The sequence below is a fragment of the Silene latifolia genome, chromosome Y (genome assembly GCF_048544455.1).
Source record: "Silene latifolia isolate original U9 population chromosome Y, ASM4854445v1, whole genome shotgun sequence".
Classification (NCBI taxonomy): Eukaryota; Viridiplantae; Streptophyta; class Magnoliopsida; order Caryophyllales; family Caryophyllaceae; genus Silene; species Silene latifolia.
The window spans coordinates 21,607,354-21,620,560 of NC_133538.1; the positions used below are offsets into that span (position 1 = coordinate 21,607,354).

Sequence of the window (13,207 nt, forward strand, 5' to 3'; positions counted from 1 at the left end):
TAACAGGCCGGCTGGGTCGTGGAATAATCGGGGTGGTCAGAGTAACAACAATGGTGGGGCTAACCGCAATGGCGGTAATTCATACCAGAGACCGACGACGAACAACAACAACCGGGGGTCGACTGCTAAGCCGTCTACTTCAGCTAGTACTGTCCAGGGAGGTGGACAGAAGACCAGTGGTAAGCTGTTCATTATGGAGAAGAAAGCAGCTCAGGATGATGCACACATTATCACGGGTAGTTTTCTTGTTAATGGAGTCTTTAACTTTGTTTTGTTTGATTCGGGAGCGTCACAGTCATTTGTATCATCGAGTCATGCTAAGCTTTTGGGTTTGAGTGAGTATGAGTTTGTAAAAGAAGATTTTTTTATACCGTCGGATGAGTTCGTATCTTGTGGGCGGTTGTATAAAGGTGTGTCTATGATAGTTGGCAGGTTGACCTACCAGTGGACTTGTTAGAATTCCCTTTGGATGGCTTTAAGATGATAGTTGGTATGGACTGGTTATGTAAGTACAAGGCTAAGGTAGACTTTCATCAAAAGAGGGTTTCTTTGAGAGGTCCTAAAGGGATTAGTGTGACTTATCGTGGGTTTGTTGTCAAACCCAAAGTCAAGTTGATTGCAGCGGTGACCTTGAAGTCTTTTCTGAGGAAGGGATGTCCGTTGATCTTATGCCATATGAGAGACCATAGTATGGAGAGTCTGACAGTTGAGCAGATACTAGTGGTGGGAGAGTTCCCAGATGTTTTTCCAGATGAGATACCGGGTTTGCCACCGAAGAGGGAGATAGATTTTAGTGTTGAGTTAAAACGGGGGACGGGGCCAATCTCTAAGACATTGTACCATATGGGCCCTAAGGAGTTGGAGGAGCTAAAGAAACTGCTAGTTGATTTGATTGAAAAGGGGTACATTAGACCTAGTCTATCACCGTGGGGAGCACCAGTCTTGTTTGTGAAGAAGAAAGATGGGAGTTTGAGGTTATGCATCAATAATTGAGAGCTGAACAGGGTTACCGTGAAGAACAGGTATCCTTTGCCGAGGATAGATGATTTGTTTGGTCGTTTGAACGGTGCAGCGGTCTTTTCTAAGATCGATTTGAGGTCGGGTTATCATCAGGTGAAGATTCGGGATGAGGACATACCGAAGACAGCTTTTACATCGAGGTATGGTCACTATGAGTATGTTGTGATGCCGTTTGGGTTGTCTAACGCCCCTGCAGTGTTTATGGATTTGATGAACCGGGTCTTCTGTCAGTTTTTGGATCGGTTTATGGTGGTCTTTATCAATGATATCTTAGTCCACTTGTTGGACCATTTAGATATATGATTTAAGTTTTTATAATGACAAGTGTGTGCTTCGTTTTATATCCACTCTTGCTCGTGATCGTTTGTTTAGTCTTTGTTAGATTGACTTAGGTTTACAAGTTTACCAAGTAATGTTATAGCATTCTTAGCTATAACATTGAAGATTTGTGAGGCATCATTCAAGTAATGTTATAGCAGCTTGAGCTATAACATTGAAGATTCTTAAAGCGTCATAGTAACTGTAACAAGTTTCAAGTATGATGATCACTTAAGCAAAAGGCTAGATCAAGTCATTAACAAGCTCAAGATGAAGAGCTTTTGGTCAAGATAAAGAGAAGATCCTATCACTGAAGATCTCCAAGAAGATTAGCTAGTATAGGTCTTCATCTAATGACGGTATCTTAAGAAAAGAATATTGGGAAGGTAAAGTTATAGCTATTTCACCTATAACTTTACTTACCAAAATTAAAGTTATAGCTGTTTCTACTATAACTTTAGGTAGTATTTTAATGGCACGATTTTAATAGTTTAAAATCATTTTTAAAAGGATAAAATTCTTTAAACATATTTCGAAATCATATGTGTATATAGTATAGATGAATTATGGGTTGTTATAATGGATAACTTGCATGTCTCTATTGGTTAGTAAAACGACTTATGGCTCGTCATGCTACCTAGGGTTTGCTAGTTTATTTTAACCTAACCCTAATCCAAGAAAAGGGATTTTCGTCTAGATTGACACGGGCCTAGGGTTTCGGCCGCTGGCTTTGAACCTTTAGGTTTTACAAGTCCTGTAGTACAAGTAACCTATCTAATTAAATCTCGCTTATATTTTTATAAGATATTTTCTTATCTTAAATATATACATGATTTAATTTGTTTACTTATATGAAAATCTTAAAGATATAGTTATAGAAAAATAAGATTCACTTTTAACTTATTTACCTAAACTAATATATCTTGGATTGAATTAGGAAAGAGATAGAGATTTATCTCTTACGAGATAAACCGCCTATCTCACGGCATCCTAGGGTTTCGTGCAAACCCTAGTTCTTTCCTCTACTATAAATACATATGATCATTCTTTATTCTAGTTAAGCTTTTCGAAATATTAAAAATCCCTTGCAAACAAAATTGAGTTTAATTTTTAATTGGCTATATTTTTTGTTTTGCGTTTGGAAAATATTGCGAAAATCGTGCTCTTTAATTTGCTTATTTTTCTAAAGGTTACGTCATAAGATAATAGTACTTCAAATTGTTTCTTACTCGTTCAATTGTGTGAACACTTAGAAGAACAATCAAGTGCTTTCTTAGTAACTTAAGATAGTCAAAACCGAATATATAACGGTATTCAAATTGAGTTATAGTTAGAGTTAGCTATACGAGTGGGTTGATAATTTTGTAATCTGGAGAAATGTACTAAAATTATTAATCGAGAATAGTGGACGTAGGCTTCGACGTGTGAAGCTGAACCACTTCAAATATCATGTGTCCTTGCAGTTTTTATTTTCATTCATTTCATTACGTTCATAATCACTTAGTTAATTAGTTAAAGTTTAATTAATAAACTTTAAGTAATTAATCATTGATATAAAATAAAAAGTAGGCATAAGTTTTTAAATACTCAATTCACCCCCCCCCCCTCTCTCGAGTATTTCGGGTGTGATAGACTCTTCAATTGGTATCAGAGCCTCGTGCTCTTGATTGCCTAACCGCAAAGAGGCTAGATCCGTCTATCGTTTTATCTTTTTATTTTATTTTTAATCCGCTGCCTTACACGTGTGAAATGGATTCCATGTATCTTAAGTGTCCCGTCTTTGATGGGAAGAATTATGGACTTTGGAAAAACAAGATGACACACTATATAAAAGGACATGATTGGGAGTGCTGGAAGATCATCAAGAATGGACCAAACAAAATTTTGGTTGCATCTTCGGAAGGCACTACCTATGAGAAAAAGGAAGAAGACTATATTGAGGCTGATTACAAGAAGGCTGAGAAAAACTCGAAAGCGATAAGCCTGTTACAAAACGGCATGACATTGACTGAATTCGATCGTTTTTCCTCTTGCACTTCGGCCAAGGAAATATGGAATGGTCTTGAGTTGGCCTAGGAAGGAACGTTGGCTGTAAGGAAATATCGCATTGACCTGCTGATTCAAAAATATGAACCTTTTAGAATGGAAAAGAATGAATCACTTGATAGCATGTCAGCACGATTTTCTACTATAGTAAATGAGTTCAAAAATCTATGTAAAACTTTTGACTCCGAGGATATTGCTAGAAAAGTACTTAGGAGTCTAACCAAGAAATGGCGTCCCAAGGTCACAGTTATGGAAGAACTCAGAGATCTCACTTCTCTTCCTTATGCATAACTTATTGGTGCGCTCATGGCTCATGAACTCGTCTTGGAAGACGAAGAGGCCGAGGCCAGTAACACTAAGAGCATGGCTCTACAAGCTTATGCTAAGGAAGAAGAAGATGTTGAAATAGAGGAAGAAACGGTTTTGTTTGCTAAACGATTTAACAAACGTGTATTCAGAAATAAGCAACCAAAATCGTTCAACAACAATAACAACAAGTTCTCTAATAAGAAAACTTCTAAGTCAAAGAATACGTTTGCTAATAGAGGATGCTTCAAGTGTGGAGAATCCAGTCATATGATTAAGGATTGTCCCACAATGGTAGAAAATTAAAGACAAAGCAAAACGTGAGAAGACCAAGAAGGAATTCAAGCAAGTGATGATGGCATCATGCTGGGGAGATCTCGACCCTGAGGACGACGAAGCATCAGAAGAAGAAGAAGTTGCTAACCTATGTCTAAGCAACGTTAGTCTTGACCTCTTCTCAGACAATGAAAAAGATAGCGTGGACTCCTACTGCTGCTTCCTAGGAGATTCCAATTCAGAAGACGAAGAAGAAGAGATAAGTTATCTTGAACTTAAGAAAAGTGTTGAGAAATTGCCTAAGAATGCTTTAATTGAATATTTTTAGCACTCTCTTGATAAGTGTCACGAACAAGAGATGGAATTGAAAGACTTGAAAGAACAAATTCTCGATATTGCTGAAGAGAATCACCTCCTTAAAGCAAAGGCCAAAAAACTCAAATCTAAAGTTACAGCTAATATGGCTACAACTTCAGATACGAAAAATGCTGAGAAGAAGGCTCTTGAGTCTAAAGTTATAGCTAATGAAGCTATAACCTCAGACCTGAAACTCAACATTAAGCATCTTCAAGCCAAAGTTATAGCTAGTGAAGCTATAACATTGGAATTGAGGAAAGTCAAAGAGCTTCTTGAGTCCAAGGCTACGGCTAGAGAAGCCGTGATCTCAGATCAAAAGAAGGAGATTGAATCTCTAACTCAACAATTAAAGGAATCTAAAACCGCTCTTTCAAATACTAAAAGAACGCATACCGAGACGGTACAAGTTCTTAATGATAGATTCCAGAACTTTCGTGACAATTATGAAGAGACTCATCCTCCCAAGATCATAAAGTCAGACCATTCCAAATGCAACAAAGAGATACAATCTTTAAAAGAATTACTCTTGCATGCTAGAAAGGTTCACGAAAAATGGGAAGGTAGCACACGTGTTCTAAATTTCCTAACTGAGCAATCAGATAATAACATGAAAATGGGATTAGGGCACGAGTGCTATGGTCGTAGTGATCACTCTAAATGCAAATCAACCCCTTTCGAACGAGATTTCAGAAGGAGAAAATATACAAATTTACCAGAATATTTGATTTGCAATTACTGTGGTCATACTGGACATATCCATGAAAATTGTGTCAAATATGCTCAGGATATAAGAAAAGGAATCAACTTTGTTAAAGCATCTGACACTATTTTCGAAGATAATGATTGTACCCCATCAGAACCAAGTACAAATGAAGAACGCAACAATGATTATCGTTGGTTCTACGATATGAGCTTTGATTTCAAGAAAGTTACCAAATCAAAACAAACACCTAAACCTAAAGAGCCCTTCAAAACCAAGGCTCCCCCAAAACAACCTGAAAGACCACGACATAAGGAACCCACAACTCAACCTAAGACGGTTCCTAAACAAACCCATTCGCCTCCAAAACGTAAAATTATAAAAAAGGTTTGGGTTAGAAAAGATCTAGTTTTTAGAGTGACTAACGTCAAAGGACCCAACTTAGCTTGGGTACCTAAAAACTGAATCTGATTATTTTGCAGGTTGTGGTGAAAGAAAATAACCTATGGTACCTTGATAGTGGATGCTCAAGGCACATGACTGGAGATGTAAATTTATTTCTTTCACTTGAACCCTTCGATGGAGGTAAGGTCACATTTGGTGATAACAAGAAGGGTAAGATCATCGGTGTTGATAAAGTTGGAATATCCTCCTCTCATGCTATTAGTAATGTTTATCTTGTTAGTGGTCTCAAACACAATTTACTGAGTATCTCTCAATTATGCGACAAAGGAAATAAAGTTGTCTTTCATTTAGATTCTTGTCGAATAATAATTGAAGGAACGAGTAGTGTTGTGATTGAAGGACACCGTAGAAGGAATGTTTATATGATTGATCTAAATAATATTCCTACTAATTCATTCACGTGCATGAAAGTAACGACAGATGATCCGTGCCTTTTGCACAAAAGATTTGCTCACATAAATTCAACAACATTGAATAAGCTAAAGAAATGGGATTTGGTTGAAGGACTTCCCTCAATCAAAATCGATCAAGAAATGTTATGTGATTCGTGTGCTCGTTGCAAACATGTGAGATCATCGTTCAAACCCAAGAGAATGGTAAGTACCAAGGAACCACTAGAACTCGTGCATATGGATCTTTGTGGCCCAATGAAGGTAAGAAGTAGAGGTGGATCCAGGTATGTCTTTGTTCTAGTTGATTACTACTCTAGGTATGTTTGGCCTATATTTCTCTATTCAAAGGATGAAACTTTCGAAGAGTTTGCAGTTTTAATGATGCTTGCCCAAAATAAGTATAAATCAAAATTAGTTTCCATTCGTACGGATCATGGCACCGAATTTGATAACCATGCTTTTATAGAATACTGTAGAGAGAATGGTGTTGGGCATAACTTCTTAGCACCATGAACCCCACAGTAAAACGGTGTTGTTGAACATATGAATAGAACATTGGAGGAAATGGCACGCACGATGTTGTTGTGTAGCGGCCTACCTCGAAATTTCTGGGCCGAGGCTATTAGTACTGCATGCTATGTTAATAATCGAGCGTTGATTAGACCTAGACTCCTTATGAGCTTCTTAAGGGACGTAAACCTAACATATCACATCTACGTTACTTCGGGAGTAAATGTTTTGTCCATAATAATGGCAAAAATAGATTAAGCAAATTCGATCCCAAAAGTGACGAAGCGGTGTTTGTCGGTTATTCTAATCATAGTAAAACATATAAGGTTTTCAATAAAAGAACCTTATGCATCGAAGAAAGTGTTCATGTTGTTTTTTATGAGAATAATATGTTTGACAAAGCTGAACAGGATGAGGAAGAAGATTTGAACGAACGTGATTTCCGACTATCGAGGGATGAACTTCCAGAATTGGATGAAGTAGATAAACAAATTGAGGGCACAAATGATGAACAAGGAATCCCTTCGAATAATAAAGGAAAGAGAACTGAGAGTTTAGTTGATGATACTAAAACCTCTTCTCAATCTAAGCAATTGGAGGATATAGTTATAGCTGATGAAGCTATAACTTCAACTCCAAATCAACGAATTAGATCCGATGTTATAACTGATTCTGTTATAACTCCAGGATTGGATTCAGGGGGAACAAGACTTGAACGCCAATCATTTGAAGAAGGCGAGACTAGTTCAGATGAAGATGTGCCTCCTGTTTCTAAGAAATGGAATTATAAGGATTCTCATCCAATGGAAACCATCCTAGGAAATTTGAATGAAGGTGTTCGAACTCGTAGAAGGCTTAACAACTTTTATTCGTTCTACTCCTTTCTCTCAACCATTGAGCCAACAAATATCAAAGAAGCAATTGTCGAACCTGATTAGATCGTTGCTATACAAGAAGAGCTTCAATAGTTCGACCGGGGCAAAGTGTGGCATTTGGTTCCAAGACCTAAAGACCGAACGGTCATTGGTACAAGATGGTTTTTTTTAGAAACAAGCTGGACGATACAGGAGTTATTGTACGAAATAAAGCTAGATTGGTTGTACAAGGGTATAATCAACAAGAAGGAATTGACTATGATGAGACCTTCGCTCCTTGATACGTGCATTTTATATAGTCTTTTTAGGCCTCTTTATGCACGTATTTCTATGCTATTATCGAAGTTTTATGCTACGAAATGCCCGGAATATGCTACTTTGGTTTGTTTTGTTCTATTTGTAGGAATGGACCAGAAAGTAGTGAAATCAAGCCTTTTACCGTCCGTTTTACATGCATTTGAAGGAAGAGTGAATTTGGAGCGGAAATGTAGCTGTCTCGGGATGCGTGAAGCCGTTTCGGAGCTAAAAAGACAAGTCAAAGCTGAAACTAACGAAATTGTGAGCTGCTAAAGTCAAATATCACTCGATCGAATGCTTTATAGGTCGATCGAGTGATTTTGGATGGTAGAATACCTCGATCGAGTACTTTCTTTACTCGATCGAAAGGATGCATTTTAGGGGTTGCTCGATCGAGTAGTTATTCTGGTCGATCGAGGTGTTTGAGCTTAATTCTGCTTAATCGAGTGGTTTTAAATCACTCGATCGAGTGGTTTCTCTAATGGGCTCGGGCTTTTTATCTTATTTCGTTATTAGGTCAAATAATAATCCTATTTCTTATAAATAGGAAGAAGAGACGTCATTTCGAACTCTCTTCTGACTTCTTGGAGTGCGTTCCTTGATACTTTTACTTTACTCTTTCTCTGTAAACATTCATGTCTCTCATTTCCCGGATTTACTGTAACATTCTTTCTTTTCCTTTTCTCCTTTATTTATGTTTATGTTTATTTGTCTTTCCTTTATTTCTGTTCTTCCCTTTATTATGTCTAGCTAATTCTCTTTTCTAGGATTAGGGGATTCGATGAATGAATGTTAATTTCTAATTAGTTTATAGATTTGTCGTTGTTGTTTAAGTCTATGTTGTTAATCGCTGCTTTAATTGTATCTTGCTGATTGAATCGACGCAACTAGCCTTTTTAACCTTGGTAAGCCTTGACCTAGACCGGAAGGTTGGAAGGGGTGAGACCTGCAGCGAGCATTAGAATGCTTTAGTGGGGTCGGAAGCTAAGCTAATAGTATTTTAGGGTAAATTGAGACCGAAAGGAGATATTCGTTGCCCCTTAAACCTACACATCGACTAATCTGTGACCTTAACTGCAATTAATTGACATTCATTGATGAACCGACATCCTAGTTTCCTTTCCCTCTGCTTAATTTCTCTTATCTCTATTTCTCTTGGCTTAATCTCGTTAGTTTAGTCAAAACAATCAAACCCCCATCTTGTGACCGTAGACAGACCGAATAGACAAGTAGATAGTGACCGCCTCCCTGTGGAGATCGACCCTACTTACTGCTAGCTTCTGTTAGTGTAACTAGGTATTTTATTTTTGGTACCCGACGACGGTATCAAATTTTGGCGCCGTTGCCGGGGAGACAACTATTTTATTTACTTGTTTTAATTTTGTCTGTCTTTAGCCTCAAGAGATTTTCCCTTGAGGCCGTTCTCATCTTTTTCTTTAGTGCTATTTTGATAGGTCCTATAGGTCCTACCTAGACATTTCTAGGTAAAATATCGTCAAGGGAAAGGCTTGAGTACCTTTGACCCATCACCTATGTTCCATTATATGGTGCAGCATGTGATTTACTGCGGGAGATGTGGTGCTGCTGGGCACAATGCAGCTATTTGCATGGCAGAGAATGACAAGGTCTACGCGTTCAAGCAGCGTAGACGAGCTAGTCAAACAGTTGTAGTTGCGCCGCCACTTCTGCCCTATCAACGAGGCTACCAAAATCCTCCGTTTGTCTGGCCGTCGCAACAACAAGCTCCTCCTCCTGATAAACAGAAAGAAGTCATTGCTGAGCTGAAATCTTTGTTGAGGGCACTTGCATTTCGAGTGCAAGAAGACGATAGACGTAAAGAAGCTCAACTCATTGAGCTGGAGTCTCAAATAGCTCAGCTAGTTGCTGAGTCGAATAGTAGGCAACCAGAGAAGGTATACTTTACCAAGAGTGGTCTTTCCCATGAAGGACCCGAGTTGCCTAGCGCTATTAATGATTTGGATGACTCGGATTACGAAGATCTATCCGAAAATGAAGCGAGTTATGAAGATTTCTGCGTTGCACGCAAAAATCACTCGATCGAGCTAGTAATAATGCTCGATCGAGTGGATTTCCAGAGAAAATGTTCAATCGAGCAGTTCAATGTGCTCGATCGAGTGAAAATCAGAAAGAAAGCCTTCGATCGAGTTCTATTTTTGCTCGATCGACTAGTTTGGCCAGAGAGAGCAAGGATTTATCACATTGGTTCGTTTTGGGCGACGATTTTTATGAAGACAATGGATACGGTGAATCTCCCCTATTCAAAGCCGAGTTGGATGCGCTACAGGCTGCGATTTACGGGACGAAATCCACTGAGGAGGGCGACGAGAAGACAGCTGAGTTGGTAATTGCTCCTAGCACGGATGAGGTATTATATTCTTTTGTCAATGATTCCGACATTGAGAGCAACCCACCTGAGGTATTTAGTGATAATTTTGTTATTGTTAATATTAATAGTACGCTACCTCGTATGACTCGTGTTTTTTCTTTTTATGCTATACCCCCTCCAAGTTGGTCAATAAATTTAGCGATTTTTCACCGTTCTTGTCATCTTAATTTTGTTAATCTGGAACAATACTCTAAATTATTGATAATTGCTCCCGAGCTCCTTTATTTTGTTGACAAATTTAGGAGCTGTCATAGGAAATTTGTTAGGCTTAAATGGTTGCGCATTTCAATTTCCTATTTTATTTTTATATTATGGTGCTACTTATGCTCTTGTGTAACACATACGCAGATATATGATCTCATGCTAAGAGCTTTACTTTGTTTTGATTGTAACTGATTGGAGCAGCTGGGTGAAAAAGAAGGTCGAGCTGGGACCTGTCTGAAACTAGCGCTGACCGGGAGGCAACCCGAAGAGATTTTATTTTTAGTTGTTTTTCAAACTTTTTTTTTTAGTCGTGTGTGTAATAATTGGTTTTCATACCATAGACTATTTTAGTTATGCTTGCTTTGTTAGTTTTGCGGGCCGTTTTTGTTGCGTCTTTGCAGGTTTCTATGGAGGTTGACTCGATCGAGTACTTTTTGTACTCGATCGAGAACTTCTGCTGCTGATTTCGCTTGATCGAGCATATATCCTTCTTGATCGAGTACCTGCCAAAGGTGATCCCTCGTTCGAGTGCCCCATCTCCTTGATCGAGCTATTTAAGATGTCAATTGCTTGGATTAGCTTCTTGTGACGTTGTCCTGCAGCTGTTTGTGACCTCCCATGTTGCTGGCTGGTTTGGAGAGGTCCCTTCTTCGCGTTATCTTGTAAGTCTTCCGCATCTACACTCTTTCTCTTTTAGTTTGCGTTTCCTTTCCATGTTTTGGTACAATGAGGGCATTGTACGGTTTGGTTTGGGGAGGTTATGCATCCATATCTGTGTCTGCATTTATGTTTTTATTGCATTTCTGTTATCATGTTTAATTTCTGTATGAATTGTCGTTTATTTTTAAAAAATTCAAAAATCTCATAAAAATAGAAAAAAAAATTCGAAAAATTAAATTTTCACGTTTATTTTAGCATATAGGTTGAGTCGGAACGGTTGATTTCAATAATGATATTGCACTATGATTTGTCTTTTTGCTTAAGCCTTGCATAACTTAATATATTTAGCCTTGTCTTATTGCATATCTACGAGTTAATGTTAAAGTTTAGCTGAACGAATAGACTTGACCTGAAAATTTTGGCAAGCTACTTATAATTTATAAAATTTAGAGCCTTATAAACTGGTGACATCCATGACCGGTTTACATAGGAATTGAGAGTAGTACACCTTGCATAGCATGTTTATCACTTTTTCACTTTTATGACATTCGATTTCTCGTTAAATGCATACATTCGGGTTTGTGGTCGGTGTCACATGCAGGGAGGTGCTTACAATTTCCCTTTCTTTCATTTTTACCCATTTAACTCCATATTAGCCAAATTTGTCTGTTGACCCTTAGCTACATTCCAAATTTAGCCTGCCTTGTCAAGCTAGTTTAGTGTATGTTTTTGCGGTATATATTTTATTGTGCCGAGTTTGGCTTGTATCCACTGATTTTTTTTTTTGGGAAAGGTAAGCTTCTCATTAAATAATTAAACCAAGCCCATTACATCATTGTTGAAAGATAAGCACTTCACTTATCCTAATTCTTACAAATTATATCAATCCAGTTCAACGCTTTACTATTCTTGCTACCAATTCTAATACTACTCAACCTTAGTCGAATTTCTTTATGAATCTGTCTGACTAAACAATCAGGTCTAAGCAGTAGCATTTCCACCCTGCATTTGTTCCTGCACCACCATATGTTAGTCATCAATGCTGCCATTACAACTGCTATCACTCGTTTCCTTGCCAGACTTCGTGATCTCCATTTAATCCACCAGTCACAACACTTCTCTGCAGGCAACTGGAAAGGACACCATCTGTGAACCAAATCCCTGCATTTCCTACTGTATTCACACCTAAAAAATAGGTGCTCATGATCCTCCTCAACCAGTCCACACAGGAAACAAAGATTAGCAGGAATAATCTGCATCTTCATGAGCCTATCTTGTGTGAGTAATCTCTCCTGAGCTATTAGCCACACACAGAACCTATGCCTGGGCACCATCCACCGCACTGTCGTCAATGCTGCCCATCTGACTTTCTCAATATCAGGTCGAAGGAACCTGTATCCCTCCTTAATGGTATATTGCCCTGTCATTTGTCCCACAGTACCATACAATAGTTGATGAAAAATAGTCTTCACTTGATAAATTTTGCGCCAAGCCCAACTATTATTGATTGATGGTTCATACTCCTTCCAGGTGCATCTTTTGATATAGATGGAATGCACCCATTTGACCCACAAGTGGTCTGCTTTCTGCTCAATCCACCATACGTATTTCCCTAGAGCTGCAATGTTCCAATCATACAGTTTCTTTATCCCAAGCCCTCCTTGATTAAATGGACGACATATAGCATCCCAAGCCACCAGAGCAGGACCTTCCTGATGCTCAGTACCATGCCAGAGAAAACGTCTGCACACTGCTTCTATCTTGGCTATAACAGTTTTGGGAATGATAAAAATTCGTGCCCAATAAGAATGAAGGGAACTAAGTACTGATTGCACAAGAACCAGTCTACTAGAATAAGCCAACTTTCGAGCCCCTAATCCCCTTATTCTCTCAACAACTTTCTCTACCAAACAATGGCATTCCAAGACCGATCTTTTAGGAGACACATTGATCCCCAAATACTTAAAAGGCACCTTATCGGGCTTCATACCGGTCTCGCCTCAATCTCAAGAACCATCCGCTCACCATACCATTACAATAAAAATTAGACTTCTCCTTGTTCATTTGCAGGCCTGATGATACCCGTCGTTGTGAGTACCAAGGATAAAATTTATAATCTCCTATTAAGACAAACCTAGGCTAGTGGTAACAGGGTCGAACCACAAGGAGGCAGTTGTAAATTCTAGTTGATTTATATCTAGTCCAAGGTGACAATTGTGGGGGTTGATTTAAGTTGGTCTAAGCTAACAGTAAATAAAGATAATAAACTAAATAAACGATTTAAACAGATAAAAGAAGGGTACTAGGATGGTCGGTTCATTATAGCTTCTATGACAAAGAAACTAAGTCGGTCCAATCAAACACGAGGTAAGGC

General features: G+C 38.4%; 1 protein-coding gene across 1 annotated transcript; it reads right to left on the reverse strand.

Annotated features, from left to right (window-relative positions):
- Positions 1-11,696: 11,696 nt before the first annotated feature.
- LOC141627716 (uncharacterized) lies at positions 11,697-12,821 on the reverse strand. The gene has a single exon (XM_074440941.1). The coding sequence runs from the start codon at positions 12,819-12,821 to the stop codon at positions 11,697-11,699; it is 1,125 nt and encodes a 374-aa protein (XP_074297042.1).
- Positions 12,822-13,207: the final 386 nt, after the last annotated feature.

What these genes read in the sequence shown, in the direction of transcription:
- LOC141627716 (XM_074440941.1), bottom strand. Translation starts at nt 12,821, where the DNA reads ATGAAGCCCGATAAGGTGCCTTTTAAGTATTTGGGGATCAATGTGTCT.